This window comes from Spermophilus citellus, assembly GCF_964194105.1.
Source record: "Spermophilus citellus genome assembly, chromosome: 3".
Taxonomy (NCBI): Eukaryota; Metazoa; Chordata; class Mammalia; order Rodentia; family Sciuridae; genus Spermophilus; species Spermophilus citellus.
Genome location: NC_138184.1, coordinates 4,065,035 through 4,086,647, shown reverse-complemented (window position 1 = coordinate 4,086,647; position 21,613 = coordinate 4,065,035). Strand labels below are relative to the sequence as shown.

The 21,613-nt window shown below is 58.0% G+C and overlaps 3 protein-coding genes across 10 annotated transcripts; 2 read left to right on the top strand and 1 right to left on the bottom strand.

The window, feature by feature from the left end:
- Positions 1–835: 835 nt before the first annotated feature.
- Positions 836–6,418, top strand: TUBB4A (tubulin beta 4A class IVa). 2 transcript variants are annotated; one of them, XM_081286781.1, is made up of 4 exons: positions 836–1,019; positions 1,525–1,633; positions 1,754–1,864; positions 4,749–6,418. In XM_081286781.1, exons 1-4 carry the CDS (start codon positions 963–965, stop codon positions 5,804–5,806), a joined length of 1,335 nt encoding a protein of 444 aa, XP_081142907.1. In that variant the 5' UTR covers positions 836–962; the 3' UTR covers positions 5,807–6,418. The 2 variants fall into 2 exon arrangements, with proteins under 2 accessions (XP_081142907.1, XP_081142906.1); XM_081286780.1 differs by having other exon boundaries at positions 1,525–1,864.
- Positions 6,419–7,027: 609 nt separating this feature from the next.
- On the top strand, positions 7,028–15,692 carry DENND1C (DENN domain containing 1C). The gene is made up of 23 exons (XM_081286105.1): positions 7,028–7,165; positions 8,058–8,122; positions 8,199–8,242; positions 8,369–8,418; positions 8,750–8,869; positions 8,952–9,021; positions 9,209–9,289; positions 9,384–9,449; positions 9,543–9,596; positions 9,711–9,821; positions 10,758–10,858; positions 10,951–10,996; positions 11,101–11,202; positions 11,289–11,414; positions 12,208–12,312; positions 12,999–13,089; positions 13,177–13,217; positions 13,425–13,496; positions 14,117–14,161; positions 14,239–14,346; positions 14,553–14,620; positions 14,740–14,947; positions 15,060–15,692. Exons 1-23 carry the CDS (start codon positions 7,149–7,151, stop codon positions 15,681–15,683), a joined length of 2,415 nt encoding a protein of 804 aa, XP_081142231.1. The 5' UTR covers positions 7,028–7,148; the 3' UTR covers positions 15,684–15,692.
- Positions 13,246–21,565, bottom strand: CRB3 (crumbs cell polarity complex component 3). Of its 7 annotated transcripts, XM_081286116.1 has the most exons (9): positions 20,865–21,428; positions 19,266–19,356; positions 18,939–18,993; positions 18,568–18,845; positions 18,038–18,212; positions 17,180–17,253; positions 16,585–16,728; positions 16,201–16,248; positions 13,246–14,018 (listed from the first exon to the last, which is right to left on the bottom strand). In XM_081286116.1, the coding sequence occupies exons 5-9, from the start codon at positions 18,117–18,119 to the stop codon at positions 13,953–13,955; spliced, it is 414 nt and encodes a 137-aa protein (XP_081142242.1). In that variant the 5' UTR covers positions 18,120–18,212; positions 18,568–18,845; positions 18,939–18,993; positions 19,266–19,356; positions 20,865–21,428; the 3' UTR covers positions 13,246–13,952. The 7 variants fall into 7 exon arrangements, with proteins under 7 accessions (XP_081142242.1, XP_081142244.1, XP_081142240.1 ...); XM_081286118.1 differs by adding an exon at positions 21,440–21,565 and having other exon boundaries at positions 18,939–21,266; XM_081286114.1 differs by having other exon boundaries at positions 19,085–21,428.
- Between the last annotated feature and the right edge of the window lie 48 nt (positions 21,566–21,613).

Genomic DNA, 21,613 nt, shown 5'->3' with positions numbered 1-21,613 from the left:
GGGGAGAGAGAGAGAGAAGAAGGAGAGGGGAGGGGAGGAGAGGGGAGGAGAGGGGAGGGGAGGGGAGGGGAGGGGAGGAGAGGGGAGGGGAGGGGAGGGGAGGGGAGGAGAGGAGAGGAGAGGAGAGGAGAAGTGAGAGATGTTCATACTGAAGCAGAGAGGCGAAGAACCGCGGGAGCCCACCACCACCACCGTGTGTAATCCAGCCCCAGCCTTCGATAGTGATGCTCCTCCCTCAAGCCAGACCCACGGTGACCCCACCTGCAAAAAGCCCGAAGCAGAGGTGTCCAGAGGAGCCCACAGCTCCCCAGTCTCCACCAGCTTCCACAAGGGTTCCTAACCTAAACTGGTGGCTTATTCCGCAGCATCCAGACGAGTCCTCCAAAACCAACCCCCGCTGCCTGCACCCCACCTCACCTCGAGAGCCCCAGCTCCACCCCACTCGCAGCCCTCCCGGCGAAGGCGAGGGTTCTGGGGAAAGAGGCCTAAATGCAATGGGAGGCTGGGGGCAGAAACTTGAGGGGGCTGGGCGGGAGGGGGCCGGCAGGGTGTCCAGCTCCTGCTGACGCTGGGCTCCCGCATCCCCCCCCCCCCGCCCCATTTCTCTGAAACCCGGGTGGCGCGGGAGCCAGGAACTGATGACCCCGCAGGGCCTCCGCCCCTGCCCCGGGGTGGGGCGAAGGGACCCAGGCACGACCTAGGCTGGGCCCGGGGAGCTCTCGGAGGCCTCGGAGGAGGGAGATCCCTCCTGTCCCCCACACCCGCCCCTCCGTCCCGGGGCGGGACCGGAGGGCGGAGCGGCCGGCGGTGACGCGGACCCCGCCCGCTCATATAGAGGCATCCCGGGGGCGCAGGGACAGAGCTTCGTCGCCGCCGCATCAGTCGCCCTCGCCGCCGCCGCCGCCGCAGCAGCTCAGAGCGTCCGCGACACCGCCGCCGAGTCCACCAGCAGCGCCACCACCATGCGGGAGATCGTGCACCTGCAAGCCGGCCAGTGCGGCAACCAGATCGGGGCCAAGGTGCGTGGGGTCGGGGCCGAGAGGGGCAGACCCGGTGCGCAGCTAGCTCCCCCAGGCTCCCCGACCTAGGGCCTTGCGGGACCCGGTCCCCAGGAGGCAAGCGCCCCCGGGATGGTGGGGGAGGGGCGCTGGGGGCAGGGCCAGGCTGGGAACAAAGAGGCCTGTCAATCGGCGTAGGGCCCAGCCTTCTGTCGGCTGGCCACAGCTGGTTTCACAGCTGGCCCACTGTCCCCTCCACGCACAAAGAGACGGCGCCCCTCCCCCGGGCTGCGGCCAGGGTGCGCTGGCACCAGCAGGCTCGGGCTGCGGTGGTGACGGCCTCACCCCGCCCCCACCTCTTCCTTCTTGCTGCCTCATCCTCGCCATACCTCTAGGTCCCCCAGTCACCTGGCTGGGGGCCCGGGGGTGGGTGGTGAGCTGCAGCTAGGGAAGTGGTTCTGGGGGGATCCCAGGCCCGGCCACCTGGTCCCCCTCTCTCAACCCTTCCCATCACTACCTGCTCTAGTTTTGGGAGGTGATCAGTGATGAACATGGCATCGACCCCACCGGCGCATACCATGGGGACAGTGACCTGCAACTGGAAAGGATCAATGTCTACTACAATGAGGCCACAGGTAGGGTGGGGGGCACCTTCTGGTGTGAGGGTGTGGGTTGGCTGGGAGGGAACAGGATGCTCTCAGGCGCCTGTGATTCCTGGCGCTCACACCAGCTGCCCTCCATCTGCCTCCCTGCAGGAGGGAACTACGTGCCCCGAGCCGTGCTGGTGGACCTGGAGCCTGGCACCATGGACTCCGTCCGGTCCGGCCCCTTTGGCCAGATATTTCGGCCAGACAACTTTGTGTTTGGTGAGTTCCAGGAGTGGGGCCCAAGGAAAGGAGCCCCTTATTCCTTCACTCCCGGGTGCCTTGATGAAAATTCTCTACCTAGCACCAGAGTTGGCAGTGACCACTGAGTCCCAGAATGGACAGAGAAGTCAGGGACGTGATGGGGTCAAACAGGTCACGGTGGAGGCCCTGGGGAGGGCCTGGACAGCAGAGGGATCTGGTAGGCTTCCTGGATGAGGTGGCATTTTAAGTGAACTGTCGGACTAGAGCCAGGTTGCAGGGTGCAAGCCCCGAGCTCTGCCAACTCATGCACTGGACAAAGAGTTAATGAGCTCTGACGACATTCCAGGCCCTGCACCAGAAGCTGGAGTACAGCAGAACAAAGCAACCTGAGCTGTCTGCTGTCGGGGCCCACTCCCTACCCAGGCCCTGGAGCGGCCATCCTGGTGGGGAGCCCGCTGCAGAGATCCATTAGTACAGCTCAGCCCTGGACTGTCAGCTGGGTGACTTTGGACGGGCTCCATAACCTTTCATGACTCAGTTTCCTCATCTTCAGAACAAGGATATAGATGATCCACTGTTTAGAACCAAGGAGATGGCATAAAGCTCTCACTGTGTGTGGAGCTGGCATAGAGGAAAGGGTAAATAAGCATGTATTGTAGTTGTTTCCATTATCATTATAAATACCTGCCACCTAACAGGTGAGTGGGACAAGGACTGGCCAAGGGACTTGGAGAGAATAGCATATGCAAAGTCAGTAAACACAGTTTTGGAACTTAGACTCAAGGGAGTACTCGTGCTCAGTCATAGTCCTTATTGGAAGCTCTTTTCAAGATTGGGCTGGTCACATATACCCTAACCTGACCTAGGCCCCAGAACCCCTGCAAGCCTTTTCCTCTGAGCAAGGTGGTTTGAGTCTGAAGTCTGAATAAACTGTGTGACCTTGGACAAGTGACTTCCCCTCTCTGATCTATACAAAGATTCTGAGAGATAATGATGCACCAATGTGGGCATGATTCCTAAAGGGTCCTCAGGAATGGCTGTGGAAAGAGACACAACCGAGGTTTGAGGCCTTTTTGAATGACCACGGGTGGCTCACAGTTGGGCCAAGTGATTCTATGGTACATGCTGAAAGTGTGGACTCGGGCCAGACCATCTGCTCGGAGCCCTAGCTGTCCCACTTGCTTGCAGTGTGACTTTTCACCTAGGAGCTAGTCTCTCTGAATCTTCATTTCTCATCTATAAAATGGAAGTAAAAAGAGTATGTAAGCTGAGCACTGTGGCACACACCTGTAATCCCAGCAACTTGGGAGGCCAAGGCAGGAGGATCACAAGTGTGAGGCCAGTTCTTAGCAAGATCCTGTCTCAAAATTAAAAGACAAAGGGCTGGGGCTGCAGCTCAGTGGTAAAGCACACCTGTGCTCAATCCCCACTACCCTCCCCCAAAAGTATGTAAGTACCTCAGAGAACTGGGGGAAGGATTCAGAGATGCAGGACGTGCCCAAGCTTAGGGCCTTTGGAGGCTCCTGGCTCTAAAGGACTGTGTTCCAGACACAGCCAAGACAAGTCTTCCTCCCCTTGGGTCTGCTCCAGCCAGGAGTCAGACACGGGAGTCCCTCAGATAAACACACCACAACATGCATAAGGTTGAGAGCGGCGGGTGTAGGAAGAAAAATAAAAACAATCTAAGGGTGTGGAGGAGGATCCATATGTTGGATCCTTATCCTATCTGGGGATTGTCATCTCTGAAGAGGTGACATTGAGCAGAAAGTGAGGGAGGAAAAAGAATCCCAGGCAGCCAGAACCGCCAGTGCAAAGGGCCTGAGGCAGACCCAGTCTGGCCTGTTAGGGGAACAATGAGGAGGCCCTGGAGGCTGGAGCAGGTTCCCTGGTGGGGACGCAGCCCCCAGGGCTTTGGGAGGTGAAAGACAAGGTGGGGCTGAGGCTCAGGTATTCACAGGCGCCCTCTGGCGGCTGCACAGAAGACAGGGTGGGGTCGGGAGCCCGTTTCATGTGGGTGAGGATGGAGCTGGACCAAGGGGAAGCAGGTGTTGTCAATAATAACAGCCAGTATTCTAGTACTTGACTTGAATTGTCCTCCTGCAGCTTGCATTCCTCTGTGAGATTCCAGGCAATAAACATGATTAATATGAAAACAAGTTGTCAGTACCACAGGGACGAGGAGTGAGAAGTCGGGGTTGAGCCACCAGTGGCAATGGCTGAGCCCCACGAAGTCTTGAAGGAGGAACCTGGGGGCACAGCATTCCCGGCAGAGGCACATCCCAGGACCAAGCCTGGCGTGTTGGAGGAGCCCTGGTGGCTGGAGCAGAGGAAATGCGGGGGAGGGAGGGAGGAGGCCAGGGCGGATAGCGCTGGTCCGCAGGTCGGCTATTGGTCAAAGATAGGAGTAGGGGAGACCGGCTCCGTGGTGCACGCCTTCATCCAGCTATTCTGACGCCAACCTGGGCAATTTAGCAAGTCTCAAAACAAAAATGAAGAAGGGCTGGGGGTGCAGTTCAGCGGTGGAGAGGCCCTGGGTTCGATCCCCAGTGCCGCAAAAGACAGGAGGGGCATCTGGGGATGGTTTTGAACTAAGGTGGGACACAACCTGATTTCGGTTTCCCATCCTCTGGCTGCTGGACAAACCTGGAGGGAAGCAGAGAGAACAGTTAATGATAAGGATAGCAATTTGTGCTACTGTGCAGTGAGGTGAGCACAGAGGGCAACCATGTGCTGTGCATTTCCAACACTTAGAAGAAAGGATTTTTTTGTGGGGGAGGAGTACCAGGGATTGAACTCAGGGGCACTTGGCCAGCGTTGTTGTTCAACTAGCCGGGGGCCCTCCAGATACCGGGTAGACAGGGTGGAGGTCAATGCCTGTGCTGGGCCCCTCTCCCCGCCCCAGGCCAGTCGGGAGCCGGCAACAACTGGGCCAAGGGCCACTACACCGAGGGCGCAGAGCTGGTGGACGCCGTCCTGGACGTGGTGCGCAAGGAGGCGGAGAGCTGTGACTGCCTGCAGGGCTTCCAGCTGACCCACTCGCTGGGCGGCGGCACGGGCTCGGGCATGGGCACGCTGCTCATCAGCAAGATCCGCGAGGAGTTCCCGGACCGCATCATGAACACCTTCAGCGTGGTGCCCTCGCCCAAGGTGTCGGACACGGTGGTGGAGCCCTACAACGCCACGCTGTCGGTGCACCAGCTGGTGGAGAACACGGACGAGACCTACTGCATTGACAACGAGGCGCTCTACGACATCTGCTTCCGCACCCTCAAGCTGACCACACCCACCTACGGGGACCTCAACCACCTGGTGTCGGCCACCATGAGCGGGGTCACTACCTGCCTGCGCTTCCCGGGCCAGCTCAACGCCGACCTGCGCAAGCTGGCCGTGAACATGGTGCCCTTCCCGCGCCTGCACTTCTTCATGCCGGGCTTCGCGCCGCTGACCAGCCGGGGCAGCCAGCAGTACCGCGCGCTGACCGTGCCCGAGCTCACCCAGCAGATGTTCGACGCCAAGAACATGATGGCCGCGTGCGACCCGCGCCACGGCCGCTACCTGACCGTGGCGGCCGTGTTCCGGGGCCGCATGTCCATGAAGGAGGTGGACGAGCAGATGCTGAGCGTCCAGAGCAAGAACAGCAGCTACTTCGTGGAGTGGATCCCCAACAACGTGAAGACGGCCGTGTGCGACATCCCGCCCCGTGGCCTCAAGATGGCGGCCACCTTCATCGGCAACAGCACGGCCATCCAGGAGCTGTTCAAGCGCATCTCGGAGCAGTTCACGGCCATGTTCCGGCGCAAGGCCTTCCTGCACTGGTACACGGGCGAGGGCATGGACGAGATGGAGTTCACGGAGGCCGAGAGCAACATGAACGACCTGGTGTCCGAGTATCAGCAGTACCAGGACGCCACGGCCGAGGAGGGCGAGTTCGAGGAGGAGGCGGAGGAAGAAGTGGCCTAGGACCCCTGCATTTACCTCCCGTCTGCCCACACCCCCAGCCAGGCCTCTGAACGTTGACCTTTGCCTCCTCTGCAACCCCAAGAACCTCATGACCTCCCCACCCAGCCTGACCCTAGGACCCCACCATCCATCGTCTCTCTGCCTTGACCCTAACCATACTGCGGAGTTCACATCACCTCTGGTCACCTCGTCTCCGACCCTAGCCCAGCTTTGACCTGGAACCCTACCTTATCTCCAAACCCCCATGGACATCCTCCAACTTGGACACCTCCCTAACCCTTGCTTCACCTTTTCTAGCCCTTCGACGTGCACCCCCCCCCCTCCTTATTAACCCTCCTTTATCCCAACTCCCTCACCTTTGACACCCCCAGGCCCCATAAGCCCTGGTTTGCTCTTGACCTCTCCCTCCGAGCCAAGCCTCATCTTTGACCTCAGGAACCCCTGCTCCCCTCTCACCACCTTCTCTCTGGTTCTCATCAGCTCCCATTTCCCCCCTGACTTCTCTCCCTGGGCGCCCCCTACCTTGGCTTCCCTGGGAGTACTGTCAGGGAGCACTCCCGACTACCCCTCCTCTGCCTGACCCTGGATGAATACATGAGTCCTTGCCTGGTGTTTTTGTGGAGTTCATTTCATCACCTTGTGCAGCAAGCAGGGGCTTCTCCCTAGAGGGTGGAGGTGGGTGCCAAAGGCTCAGCTATCTCAGGGGGATGGGAGCAGAGGCTTGGGAATCACAGGGACCAGGCCAAACCACTGAGCAGCCCTCCGGTGTTCAGTGAGCCACCACCCTCCGACTCCCCTGCCTGTCCCTCATCTGGGGCTGTTGGTATGAGCGAGTATGACTGTGTGGGGGACCTGTCTGCTGCTCTGCCTGTGTCGACCTCTGCGCCCCCTCCCTGGCTCCCGTGTGTCCTTTCCTTGGGCCACCTCCCTCTGGCAGTGCTGTGTGTGGGGTGGCTGGTGAGAATGGACCAAGGGAAAGTGCAAGGAAGAGGAAGCACTTTCGGCAGACTGAATCCTCGCCTTCCCTGAAGTAAGGAAGGAGAGGGGAAGGCCTGAGTGTGACCGTGGGGACAGGACATAGCCCAGCCTCCAGGAGGACCTGAAGGTTCAGCCTCTGAGCCTGCCCCTATTGCCACCCATCCCAGAGAAGCCTAAGCAGCCGGACGCCTAGGTTTCTCACAGTGGGTGGGGGCAGGGGCCTCCGTCAGGGAGGACGTCACCCGTTAAACTTCCTCTGTCAGCCACACAGGAAGCCGAGCCGGCTCAGGGCCCAGCCCCAGGCAAGCACAGGCCCCCAGGACCCTTGGGGAAAGGGCCCAGCCGGGCCAGCCCTGCAGGGACCATGGGATCCAGAGCTGAGTAAGAGCTGCCCCCTCCCTCATCCTGTGGGCCAAGATTCCCAGGCCTGGGCTGGGGCAGTGGGGAGCCACGGCGGGGCCGGCTGGGAGGTACAGTGACCCATTGGGACAGGCGGCAGGCATCAGGGCAGGACCTCAGCTGGCCTCCCCTGTGTGTTCTCTGGGGCCTACTGGGCCACGCTTGGCCCCTCCTCTCTCTCCTTCCTGCTCTGGGTGGTTTCACGGGCTCCTCTGGACTGTGCCTCTGGGGGGTGTGAGTGGCTGCTCTGGGAGTCAGCAGAGTGGGTGATGTGAGGGGGGGAGAAGCCGTGTGTCCACATGGGTGGGTGCCTGACTCGTGCCCGAATGAGGGTAAAGTGCCAGGGACTCCGTGCAGCTGGACAGCACCGTGTGTCTTCAGGGGTCTCCTCTGGGTCTTGCCATCTCTCTCCTGGAGCCCAAGTCCCAGCATCCTCTGCATGATGTGGGGGCAGGGAAGGTGGGGGTGGTTGTAGGGCTGACAGTAAGCACCAGGGCATCCTGCTGTCCTTCCTCTGGTGAGGAAGGTAGGGTCAGCCATGGGGACCCAGGAAACCTCACCCAGGGGCACAGAGGCAAACCACAAAGATGCCCACTCACCCAAAACACGCACAGCCATGGTCATCCGCACACTTGCTCTGTCACACACATACACACACACACACACACACTCATATAAGCAGGCATTCAGCGATCCACACTGCTGTGTTCTCTGGCTCTGCTGCACACTCACAGGCCTGCACCTAGAGCTTCCCACAGCCACACACGCCACCACAGACACCAGTCACACACCAGCACACCTGCTCACACACACAGGCACAAATCACATGCAGAAACAAGTCCCTGGGTCCTCTAAGCCCTCTTCTGTCCCACAGAGGGGGTCCCCCAGCGGTGTTTGATTGGTTCTTCGAGGCAGCCTGCCCTGCCTCCCTACAGGAAGGTGAGTTTGGGGCCCTGGGGGTGGGGATGGAGGAGGGGCCTGACGCCCTGGACTTAGCAGCCCACTCTCCCTGCAGATCCTCCCATTCTGCGGCGGTTCCCCCCAGACTTCAGGGACCAGGTACTCAGGCGGGCCTCTTGCTCCTTCCGGCCAGGGCCAGTCCCATAGAGGGCTGAGGCTCTGTGCTTGGACCTGGAACCCACGGATCCTGATCTGATTGTCAGTCTGCTTCTCTCCTTTTTTCAGGAAGCCATGCAGATGGTGCCCAAGTTTTGCTTTCCTTTTGATGTAGAAAGGTATGGAAAGGAGCAGAGACAAAGGGACCCCAGGCTCTCAGGGACCCTAAGTGTTAAACACACAGCAATTCAGACATTTGGAGACCCATTACCCCGGGACCTGGAGACCCAGGGACCCAGACAATCAGGGGCCTGGATAACTAGTGACCTAAATGCATAGAGACCCAAGGACCCATGAACTCATGGTCTCAGGTACCAAATGATCCACAAACCAGGGACCCGAACACCCAAAGTCCAGCCTGGTGGGCACAGCACTGGGAGCATGGTTGGAGGGAGTAGGGCATGGGGAGCTGGATTGTCAGGACTCCCTGAGAGTCTTGCCCACCTCCAGGGAGCCCCCCAGCCCTGCCGTCCAGCATTTCACATTCGCCCTCACCGACCTGGCCGGCAACCGCAGATTCGGTTTCTGCCGCCTGCGAGCTGGTGCGCAGAGCTGTCTATGCATCCTCAGGTATGGAAAGAGAGCCTGAGACAGGGTGGGAAGCACCAAGCCTCGGCCAGGGTACTCCATTCAGCCCCTCCTCTCTCCGCAGTCACCTGCCATGGTTCGAGGTATTCTACAAGCTACTGAACACAGTTGGGGACCTCCTAGCTCAGGACCAAGTGAGACCAGCCCCCCTTTCACTCCTGCCAGAATCCCAGCCCCTGCCCCATCTTGTCTCCAGCCCTTCGCTGAACTCCCAGACCGGTCCTGAGTCCCTCAGCACCTCCGAGGCCACCTGGCCTGAGCCAAGGCCCTCAGAGTCCCAAACCCTCCTCTTGGTTCAGACACTCCCCGACTTCCACCCAGGTCTCCGAGGCTGAAGAACTTCTTCTAAATCTGCTGCAGCAGCCCCCTCCTGGGCCCCAGGTCTCAAGAGGGCTGGAGCTGGTGAGTAGCTCCCAACTCCTGGGCCACGGACGTTAGATGGATGGGGAGGATGTACCCCAGCCCTGAGGAACACGCAGCTATACCTGTCCCCCAGGGCGGTGGAGTGACCATCTCCGGTGTGCACGGAATACTCCCTCCTGCCCCCGGGAACAGCAGGCTGGTGAGCGGGAATCGGGTCCCTGGAAGGTTGGGCACCCAGGTGAGGTCAACTCGCAGACTGATTGCTTACCCCCACCAATGCCCCCCCCACCAGCTTTCCTGCTTCGTGGCTCCGGACTCCGGCTCCCTGCCCTCCATTCCTGAGAATGTAAGTAGGGACGCGGGAGGGAACTCCGGGGGCGGGCAGAGGTCCCAGAACCCAGAGTGGAACGCCAGATCTTGGCGTCTGCCCACGCTCAGCGCGTGCCCCTCTGTTCCTCAGAGAAACCTAACGGAGCTGGTGGTGGCGGTGACAGATGAGAACATCGTGGGCCTGTTCGCCGCGCTCTTAGCTGAGCGAAGAGTCCTGCTCACTGCCAGCAAGCTCAGCACGGTGAGGCGGCGGAGAGGACAAGGCCAGGATCCACCCGCGGGGAGGACACAATGGGAGGGGCTGACAGTGGGAGCTCCACCTGACCCACCCTATCTGGTGGAACGGGAGTGCGTGTGGTGTAGCTCCTCCTCCTTGGGCAGGCTTGGCTCCGCCCCTCTGGAGGATAAGATCCTAGAGCCCTAAATTCTAGCTCCGCCCCTAGGGGAATAGATGGGTGGGATCTGAATATACGGGGCGGTGGAACCGTGAGCTGGAACCGGGAGCTGCCTTAGAGTCCCTCCTCTTTAGGGGTTGGGGTCAGTGGAGGGCTGCCATGGCTCGGTCCCTAGGAATGGGATCTCAGCGGGCTGAATCTTAACTCTGCCCCTTACAGGAAGGAATTAGGACAGGCAAAGTCTTGGCTCCACCCACTGAAAAGCACGAGACAGTTCTCCGTAACACTGTAACCTCGGGGGAATTGCTTCCAGGACCCCAAAGGATACCAAAATCAGCAGATGCTTAAGTCCCTTATCTAAAATGGCATGGTATTTGAATAGAACCTATGCATGTCCTCCTATGGACTTTAAATCATCTCTAAGTGACTTCAAATACCTCATACGATGTAAATACTATGTAAATAGTTGTTATGCTCTGTTGTTTGGGAATAATGACGTGGAAAAAAAGTCTCGTTCAGCACAGATGCATTTTTTTAAATATATTTGACCCAAAGTCGGTTGAATCCGAGTTTGCAGAATCCTCAGGTACCCAGAGCGGACTGTAATTAGACAAATTCTTGGTCTCCATCTGATTCCTAAAGGGCTCGTCTGAGTTTTCCCCCATTTCACCGCAGGGTGAGGGAGGAGGAGAAATAGGAGACTGGGAAGGTTTGAGCCATCGACTTAGAGAGGGTCCTTGAAGTTAGGAGGCCCTAACTCTAAACCCTTCATCTGTCCCCAGCTGACTTCCTGTGTTCACGCGTCCTGTGCTCTCCTGTACCCCATGCGCTGGGAACACGTGCTCATCCCCACGCTGCCCCCGCACCTACTGGATTACTGCTGGTGAGGAATGCGGGCCTGGAAGGCGGGGCAAGCCTAGGGAAGAGGCCTGGGGTGGGGGCAGTGCCTGCATGACCCTGGCTCTCGGTCCACAGCGCGCCTATGCCCTACCTCATTGGAGTGCATGCAAGTCTTGCCGAGGTGAGAACGAACCGCCACCCCGCAGGTGGCGGGGCGGGAGGGATCCCCTTCCCCACCTGGGAGGGATCCTCAGGCTCTGAGAGAGCATCTTCCATCCCTTGCAGAGAGTGCGCGACAAGGCCCTGGAGGACGTCGTGGTATTGAACATAGACTCCAATACCTTGGAGACGCCCTTCGAAGACGTGCAGACGCTGCCGCCAGACGTGGTCAGGGTCACCCCCTCCCACTCCTCTCCAGGAGCCGGAAACCTCACATTTGCTCACTCAGTGCCTCCCTCTGGCCCTACCTACAGGTGTCCTTGCTGAGGCTAAGATTAAGGAAGGTCGCGCTGAGCCCCGGGGAAGGAGTGTCCCGTCTCTTCCTCAAAGCCCAGGCCCTGCTCTTTGGCGGCTACCGCGATGCGCTGGTCTGCAGCCCGGTGAGCAGCAGGGCTAGATGCCGAGAGAGAGGTGGCTCTCGCTCGCTCCCGCGTGCGCGCTCTCCCTCGCTCTCTGGGTTCCTGAAGGATTCACAACGCTAATAACTTGGAGCGTTCGTGGAGGAGTGACCTGTGCTTCTGTTTGCTCCGCTGTAAAATGGGATGCCGGTAGTGCCCACCCAAAAGGGTTGTTTGAGTCGGCGAATCGGCATATTCCAGGCACTTTGCACCGTGTTAGCATATACGGAGTCCTCCATAAACGCCGGGTCTTGCTATTATTTAATGCTCACGCTGAGATGGCTACTATTAAAGCCCCATTTTGTAGATGACAAACCGAGGCTTGGAGAAGCTCCACGTGGAGTGGGAGAGTGGAATCCAGAACACTGATCTGCTCTCAAGCTCCCTCATCCCCACACACATTTTTCATAACTATTCTTTTAAAACTGAGGGGATTCCAGGGTCATTTACACATCTGGCTTTCACCTCCAACGCTCCCTAGTGGCCTCCCCATTAGGACTTCCCACCCTCTACACTGGCTCTGTCCTGCCTTCCAGAGTCTCCTCCCAGCAGGGGTCAGAGGTTACCTGGGAACACCTGAGTCAGGTACCATACCTGCTCTGCAGCTCTCCCAAGGCTCCCAACTCTGTAGAGGTAAAAGACCATCCCATGGCCCATGAGTCCCTGCAGGGGGTCAGGAGCACAGCAGCCATCCACATGGCTTTATGGTAGAATGAAGGAGGTGGTTGGGATCAGGAGAGCCACTGGGAGCTCAGGACAGGGCTCCTTCTTCCAGGGCCAGCCTGTAACCTTCAGTGAAGAAGCCTTCTTGGCCCAGAAGCCTGGGGCGCCCCTGCAGGCCTTCCACCAGCGGGCTGTACACCTGCAGCTGTTCAAGCAGGTGGGTCAGAACCCTGAGGGTGAAGCCAGAGAGGGCCTGCTGGGTTCCCAGGGGTGGGTTGAGGACCGCCTCTGTGCCAGAGGCGAGGCTCGAGCAGACCTCTGAGATCTTAGGAGGGGGCTGGGGCTGCTCCCAGGGGACTCCCCAACTCCAGAATCCCCAGGTGGGTAAAAGACCTACTTCTAGGCTCCTGGATGGATTAGGGGGGTCCAAGTTCCTGGATCCCTAGGTGGGCATCTGTGAGTCTGTAGAGAAGGCAGGGCCTGACTGTGGACTCCCTTTTGGGTGGAGGAGGAAGTAGGTAGGGACTCCTGGGTCCTGGGAATGTGGGAATAGGGAGCAGGACCAACTCCTGGGTTCCTGGGAGAAGGCAGGTGAACTCCAAAATCCTTCCATGCCAGGCTTGGTTCTAGGATTCCTGAAGGCGGGCTCAAGTATTACAGGCTCACAGGAAGGGGCGGGCCAGGCTGGAAGGGCAGGGCTTCTCATTTGGTCCCAGTCAGGGAATCAGATCCCTGGGAACAGCTCCCGACTTGGGGCCAGGACAGAGTAGGTTCTGTTTCCTGAGGTGGGCTCCAGATTCCTGGACCTTAGGGTGGGCCTCTGGAGGAGCTGGGAGGGCAGGAAGGGGCACCGGCGGACATAGCCCTGACATCTAGGTGTGTCTGACCCTGTGCACACTGCAGTTCATTGAAGCCCGGCTGGAGAAGCTCAACTCGGGGGAGGGCTTCTCCGATACCTTTGAGCAGGAGATCAGCTGCTGCAGGGATTCCTCAGGTGAGCCCCCTGCTGGCTTCCGGGTTCTCCCCCTACCAAGCCCCAGCCAATGCCTGCCTTGGATGATACCTGCTCTCCTCACCCCAGGCACCCTCCGCTCCTATCAGCTCTGGGCCGACCACCTAAAGGTAGTAACACCAAACACTGCTACATGTTGATTGGATTAATTTAATCCCACAGTAGTCCTCAATAGGGTCCGTGGTGATTATGCTCATTTATAGAGGTGGGGGAATTGGCCAGCAGCACAGCCCGGGGTGGGAGTGGGGCCTGGGGCCCAGCCCTAGTATGGTGGCCCCAACATCCCAAGTCTCTCCTTTGGCAACCTTCTTCCACAGAAAGGCGGTGGTGCTCTCCTGCATTCGGTCAAAGCCAAGACCCAACCAGCCGTCAGGATCATGTGCCGCTCGGTGAGCTGGGCAGGAGAGGCCAGACTGCTGGGGTGACGAGGGGGAGGGGACCGAGGACATTTTGAGGCTCCAAGGGCGATGGGTCACTTAACCCTGACAGGCAAGTCCTGCGAAGGCCTTCATCAGAGCTGATGCAGCAGCCAAGCTGGGAACAGTCCTCCGGCTCTCATGTCCCCTCCAGCAGGCTCGGCTGGGTCAGAATCACTTCTTGCCCATTTAACATTGACAGCCAAAGATTCACTGGTGACTCTTGTCCTCAGAGGATATATCCCAGCTTCTGCCCGTCTTTTCTTCTCCAAAGCCTGAAAGTTTCTTGGGGCTTAAAATTGTCCATCCAAGTTTATTCTTTGTTTGATGGAGACAGTGACACATTTTTACAAGGCTGTAGGGCCACTCCCTGTTTTATGTGGGGTTAGGCCTCCAGAAATGCTTCTGTATTAGTCAAGGGGCAAAAGTTTATGTTGACTTCAGAGGTGGTGCCCAGGGAGTAGTGAATGTATTTGGAAGGCACAGAGACAGGTCCTGTGGCAAGGCACAGCTGTGCTAGGGGTCAGAGGACTGACCTCAGATGCCCAGTGTCCAGTCACCCATAGGTCTAACTCCCCTCGGCTTTTCCATAGGCCAAGAGTGGCCTGAAAGGAATGCAGAGCCTACTGCTGTACAAGGTAAGGCCATCAATGATGGGCGGCAATGCCCTGGGAGGGAAGAAGAAGGGGCCTCCAGTCCTGCATCCTCTTCCTAGGATGGGGACTCTGGCCTGCACAGGGGAGGCTCCCTGAGGACCGCAAGCCTCACCAGCCGCTCAGATCGCCTGCAGCAGCGCCTGCCTATCACCCAGCACTTTGGACAGGTAAGAACGTGCTTCCCAGGCGCACACCTGGATTTATCACCAAATCCTCCACCCCGTCCCCCCCAGTCTCTGCCTGAACATCTCGCCTCACTCCTCACATACACCAAAATTTGGTGCTCACTTCAAACGCACCCTCCTCCAGAAAGCCCCAGCCCCCTGATTCTGCAGCTCCACATCACTGCCCTCTCCACATTCGTCTTTTGTAGAACAGACCCCTTCGCCCCAGCAGGAGACTTAAGCCAGAAAAGGGATTTTCTGAGCCCCTGGGGGAGAGGTAAGACTCAAAGGGGACCAAGGTTGGAAGTGGAAGACCAGGAGGGATCAGAAGGCTCTCCAAACATTAGAGCAGACCAACCAGGTCTCAGGAAACTTGGGGTGCCCTTTCTCACCCAGGACACCTCCCCTGAGCCCTGAGGATGCCCAGGGTCCATGGGCAGAAGAAGTTCTGGACAGCAACTTTTTGGGGTCCGGAGAAGAACTGGATTTGCTGAGTGAGATTCTAGACAGTTTGAGTGTACAGACTAAGAGCACGGGCAGCCTGAGGCCAAGCCAGAGCTTAGACTGCTGTCACGGAGGGGACCTGGCCAGCTGCTTCAGCCTGGTGAGAGGGTCCCCACCCCCCACCCAATCTTTCCCCAACTGCCCGTCCAACCTGCCAGCTCTTTCTCATCAGCAGGTCAGCAACCTGCTCTCTCCTCCCATGCCCCACCCAGCCTGACCTACCAGGAAGAACAAGATGGCAACCAGATGAAGAGAAACTGCCAGAGCCCCAGCCCCTGTCCCTGCCTGCACACCTGCCATCCCTTCAAAACACACCATCGTTGGAAATCACCTGCTCCTCAAAGAACCCCAATTCCCAGCTGCTCTCAGGCTCCAGCCAAGAAATCATCTCTCCATCCCAGCTTTCAACAGCTTCTACAGACACAAGCAGCCCAGGGGACCCCGAGTCCTCTCCTCTCACTGAGCCCTCAACCCTTCGTCTCTCCCCTCTTCAAAAGGCGACTGAGCATCCTGCAGCCTGGGAGATCCCTTGCACCAGGCTCTCCGAGGCAAACACCCAGCCCAGCCCTCCAAAAAGTCCCCCACTTCTAGCCCCCCTGGAACCCAACTTTGATACTGTCAGGACATCCCAGTCCCCTGAGTCTTCCCCAGACCCCAGTTTTCCAAAGAACCCCAGAACCCAGCCTCCCAAGGTCCTGCTAGAACATGCTCACTTCCAGTCCCCCGAGGAACCAGGAACCCCCAACACCCTTACCTCACCCACCAGCGACTGGCAAGAGCCGCAGGCCAGGAAGAGGCCCCGAGTTGCTGATCTTAAGAAGTGTTTTGAGGGATAAGGATCAGGGGTCTGGAGGAGACCCTGGATCCTCAATAAAGCCACAAGAACCCAAAGCTGGTCTGTCCTGGTGAGTTTATGGGGGGGCCTACTCTCTGCTCAGAAACCCACCTACCCCCACCCGCCCTCCAGGGGCAGCCCTTCTGGCTCCTAGGTGCACCTAAAAGCCACTCTCTTCCAAGAAGCCCCCTCACGCCCCTAGGATCCCCATAACCTTACAAGTCACGGCTACCTTCATCTCTCCATCTAGGCTAATGTTCCCACCAACTCAAAAAAGCTTTATTACATCTCACTACAACTTTACATAAATGTATAAAAAGTGAGCAGCCCCCCACCCCCTGCCCTTGGGAGCCAAGTCTCTGAAGCACCTTCTTCCCTTCTATTCTCAAGCACTGGGTGAGTCCCATTGCCTAGAGAGGTCACCCCTTCCCCAGAGAGGTCACCCCTTCCCCAAGGTCACACAGCAAGGAAGCGAGATGGAGGAAGGGAGGGACCTAGATGGGCAGGCAGCCCCGCACCTTCTCCTTGGAGTCCTGGGGGGCTTGGGCCTCCGCTGCGTGAGAGAACTGAAAGAAAGGATAGGGGGTTGTTGGGCCTGCTGCAGGGGACAATACACAGCACAGTGAACACGAAGACGGTGCAGCAAGCAGGAGTGGCCCCCGCCCCGGCCCCCCAGCTGCATGCAGAGTCGAGCAGAGGCAGCATGCTGCACAGCCACCAGGCCAGCGCCCCCCAGTGCCCCCGAGTCGTCAGAGCTGGTGTCTCAGTGGCGGCTGCTCTGTGCGCGGGGGTGTTGGGCAGTCCTGGGCAGAGCGGGCAGCTGCAGCTGTCCACAGCCTTCAGATGAGCCGCTCCTCCGGAGGCAACTTGAGGTTGGGGGGCGGTGGCGCGCGGGCACCCACCTGCTCCTCGCTGCTGGGCCGGTAGGTGCCCTCTGTCTGCCGCTTCTCCCGAAGTTTCCGTACCAGTAGCACCAGCCCCACGGCCAGGAGCAAGGCGGCCAGGATGGAGAAAACCACGATGATAGCAGTAATGGCCTCCTGAGACTTCGGGGAGTGGGAGAGGACAGGTGTGACCCACCTGAATCATCCCCAAAAGAGCTGAATCTGGGGCTCCTAACCCCCTCTACACACTCAGACCTGCCACTTTGGGTGATCTGCCCCCCCCACACACCCGGGATTCCAGGATCCTCATCTACTTTGGGGGTTCAAGGCTTCCCCCACCTGCCACATCTGGGACTCCTGCCCCCACCACACCTGCCAGCTCTGGGCTCCTTATGATTGTCATATGTGGATCCTGCCAGGACTCTTGGTGTCCTTATTCTGGGACTTTAGGTCTCCCCCTTGTCCTGTTGCTATCCTAGCCTCACACTTGGGGCTCTCCAGTGCCACCTTGATCTGCCACTAGGGAGTGGGGAGGCAGTCCCCTCCACCTGCCACACAGGGGACCCCTACACAGTATCCCAGCTGCCCTCTTTCCACATAAACCCCAACTCACCAGACCCCCACTGGGGCTAGGGGTAGAGGGCGTGGTAGTGCCATTCCCCGAAGAAGTGTTCAGTGCTGTGGTGGCTGGGGAGAGAGGATAAATGGATCCCCATCTCAGTCCCTCTGCACCTTCCTGGGGCACCCCTCCCCACAAGTGCAGCAGTCCCCAATTAAAATTGCTCCCCCAAATCTCTTATGGGAAGAGAGATTACAGAGGCCCCCCACCCCCACCCCGACCTTGCAGTTTGAGCCTTGGGCCAGGCCCAGCTCAGCAGAGCTCAGCAGAGCCCAGCAGGGAGTAATCAGCCATCAGTTGTTTGTGTTGAGTTGGGGGCTATGATAATAGAACCTGGCGGAAGCCCGACCATCCCCCCACAGCCACCACTCCGGCCCTGGGCCCTTAAGGACTTGGGCGTCCTGCCTGGCCCTGGAGTTCCTGACTCACACCTCCCCCTCAGGCTGCCGAAACTGCAGAAGTGGCTGGCTGAGTCCACACCTAAGGCTAGCCATGTCAGCAGGACCCTGCGACCCAGGCAACCTCCTCCTGGCTCTGGCAAAACCCCGTCCACCGATATTCAGGTCCACCGCCTCCCTTCCTTCACCTGCTCGGGTGAGGCGCCTTCCTCCTGCACCCCAGCCCACAAATTCCACCCCCTCAAGAGCTCAGTTCTGATAGAGCAGCCCACGCTGCCCGAGGAAGGAGTCAGGAACTCTTCCCCCACCCTGACCCCTGGACCCCGCCCCAAAGCAACCCATGCCCATTTCCCAGTTCTGGACCCTCTCTGTGCCCCAGGTGCCCAGCACTTTGAGCCGGCCCTCAGCAGAGAGACCCGGGAATCCGCACGCCGCGCCCCGGGCGAGTACCTACCGTGCCCCCAGGCTCGGCCCAACAGGGCCGGCAGCAGCGGCAGGCCGAGCGCCAAGAGCAGCCCCAGGGCTGGGGTCGCCATGGGCTGGGCGACGGGTTGGCGGCGCCGGGCCCGGGCTTCTCGCGCTCGCCGCTTCTACCGCATCTTGGGCAGAGGGTACCTGAGACCCAGCACCTGGGGACGAGAGGAGAGGCCGGAGCGTGGGGTTGGGGCTGGACCCAGGCGCAGGCCCAGGGCAGAGGCGACGAGCGCCAGGACACCCCGGATCCCGCCCCGCCCCCGCGGCCGAGTTTAGAGATTAAAAATTAACTCCCGGGCCGCGTTCCTGGGCCGGGAGAGGGAAGGGCAAGAGGGTGGGGGCGGGGGCAGCCTGCTGAGCGTCCACCTCCCTACCTGGCCGGACGTCTCTGACCTCACTCAGGTTCCCTGTCTCGGTCCCTCACCCGAACCCTGGGTCAGTCCGCCGGTCGCTCGCTCCGACCCCACCAGCCCCGCCCGCTCACGTGACCCGGAAAGTTTAGTCACTCACCTGGGAGGGGATGGCACTTCCGGCCAGTGCACCTGAGCCTAGAAGAGGGGGCGGAGTCAAGAGGGGCGGGGCCGCGCCGCCGGCGCACCTGTAACGGGAATCCAATCCACCGTGGCGGGGTAGCGAAAGGGCCCGAGCGCGCAGGTGTGAGGACTTGACACCGGTATTTCTGGCACATCTTCAGGATCATACAGGTGTGGAGATACTCGGGGCATGCAGGCACGGGTGAGTGAGGCACCGCGCCTGGGTAGATTCGGCACTTTTCATTCGGAAAGTTCCTAATGAAAAAACACCTGTGTAGTAAACACCTGGCTGGAAGCAAATCCGTGTAGGAGACATGGGCAGGGATGTTTACCTGTAAGAATACTTACCGAGACATCTGCGTCGAATCTCATCCATTCGGAGTACAGCTGAATGGAAGCATCCCTGTGTTGGAAACATGCGCATTAGAACTAACACCAGACAGAGGCACTCCTGGGTGTCCTACACCTGCTCTGGAAAAGAATGCATAGCTCACCTACGAAATGCACACCACTTGTATGAGGAATTCCTGTGTGGAGAGGTATGGAGATAACTTTCCAAAACACACCTGCAGGGGACCCACTGATATGGAAACATACCCATATAGGGGAATATTTAACTGAAACACACCGTGGGGAGCTGTGCATTCACAGAGGAACGCCTGCTGCAAAACATACCTGTGAGGTGACAAATTTCCTTGAATAAAGAACGCTTGTATACAAGGGAAGACCTGGAATCACCTGAGGCACTCTCAGCACTGAGGCACATCTGTGGGGAGAATCATCAGGACAGAGGTGCAAGCGTACTGAGGCCAACTGTCAGGGAAACATTTGTGAGAAAACACATACTTGGGGCATCTCATTGGAAAACACCTGTATCCCAAATATTGTAGGGCACCCGTAAGGAACACCCAGGAATGAAAACATCTGCAAGCTACAAGAGGTACTCAAGCACAGCTTTCTGGGCAGAGGCAGGGCGAGAAGCAAATGAGCCCTCAAAGCTGTATCTTTGGATGAAGTGTGATGATAGTCACAAGACCCCTCCAGAGGACTCTGGGGTAAAGAGTGATGATTAAAAGGAAATTAGCTGGGAGTGGTGGCTTAGCCTCTATCCAGCCATTCAGGAGTCTCAGGCAGGAGGATCACATGGTCAAGACCAGCCTGGGCAATTTAGTGAGAGAGAGATGCTTTCTCAAAACAAACAAACAAACAAATAATAGGAGGACTGGTGCTACAGCTCAGCGGTCAAGCACCCTCAGTTCAATCCCAGTACCAATAAATGGATGATGATGATGATGATTATATACTGGGGTGAACCCAGCGGCACTTTACCACTGAAATACATCAGTCCTTTTGATTTGATTTGATATGATTTTTAAGATTTTTAAAAATATTTTTAGTTTTCAATAGACCTTTATTTTATCTGTTTATATGCATTGCTGAGAATTAAACTCAGGGCCTCATACGTGCAAGGCAAGCATACCACCACTGAGCCACAACTTCAGCATTGATTTTTTTTTTTTTTTTTTTTGACACAGGGTCTCTCTAGATAAGTTGCTGAGGGCCTCGCTAAATTGCACAGGCTGGCCTCAAACTTGCCATTCTCCTGCCTCAGCCTCCAAATCGCTGGGTTTACAGGAGTGCACCAAGTCTGGGTTTTGGGGGTTGTTGTTGTGTTTATTTAGTTTTTGGGGGTACTGGGGATTGAACTCAGGGGCACTCGACTACTGAGCCACATCCCCAGCCCTATTTTGTATTTTATTTAGACACAGGGTCTCACTGAGTTGCTTAGCACCTCGGTTTTGCTGAAGCTGGCTTTGAACTCTTGATCCTCCTGCCTCAGCCTCCTGAGCCGCTGGGATTACAGGTGTGCGCCACCACATCTGGGTTTTTAATCCCTTCTAACATATAGAAAGATGGTTAAGGGTCCCAGATCAATTTAAATCCCGGCTTTGCCTTTTAGTGGGAATGAGGACTGGAAAGTATAACCTTCTGTTTCCTCATCCGTAAAGTAGGAAAGCTAGAGTCTTGACGAGGACGATGAGAGAAGTGAGTAAAAGGTCTGGCATGTGCCATGCACTAAATCAGCGTTAGTTGTTTTTTTATTATTATTATTATTATTATTATTATTATTATTATATTGTTCTCTGTCAAGTGGGCCCTCTGATGGTGAGTCGAGAAACTGCACCCGAAACTAGTGGGCGGGGACGCTCGGCAGGTGCATCGAGAGCGACTGGCTAAGGTCCCAATTCCAGTGCTCCGCCACCCAATCCTTACCCCTATCTGCGCCCAGAACACAGAAGTCCGCCAGGCGGGTCACTATAGAGCAGTCTGCTCGGCGTCTGGATCCGCCCCTTTAAGACTGCCTGGCGGGTGGTGGGACTGAAAAGCTAAGGCAGTCTAAGTCAGCTGGAGGCTCCGCCCAGGTGGGCGGGCGGGGAAGGACGGACCCGCGCAGCTCACGGGCCTCTGACCAATAGGAAAGCGACTGTGCAGCCGCGCCGCGTGTTGATCTTTCGTTTCCCCGTTTGAGTGAGGCCTAGAAAGAAGGCGCGCGGGCAGAATGAAGGAACACCGAGCAACGCCTCTTGATCTTCTGTTTCTGTAACTGAGTGGGGAATCTGACATGCGCGGGCGGGCAGACGAAGAGCTTAGCCGGCTCAGAGTTCTTGCGTACGTCTGGAAAAAGCGAGAACTTGAATAGGATTAGCAGGAGAGGGAGGTCAAGTGAAAAGAGATTATGAAACCCAATCCCTAACGTCTCCCTCCCTCGCTCTCTTTAGAGAACGGAAAAGGGTAAACTGAGGCAAGCAGGTGGAACTCTAAAACAAAAACTGAAAACACTGAATTACCTATCCTCTCTTCCCAGAGGAGTCTTGGGACTCTTGGGCTGTGCGAAACCGGAGCATCCTAGACATCCCTCCCCACGCCCCCAGCTCCGCCCTCGGTACCCCACCCCCTCCCCATGCGGGTAGGAGGAGGAGACGCAACTTCTGGAGCAGGCGGCGACGGCTAGCAATTAGCAC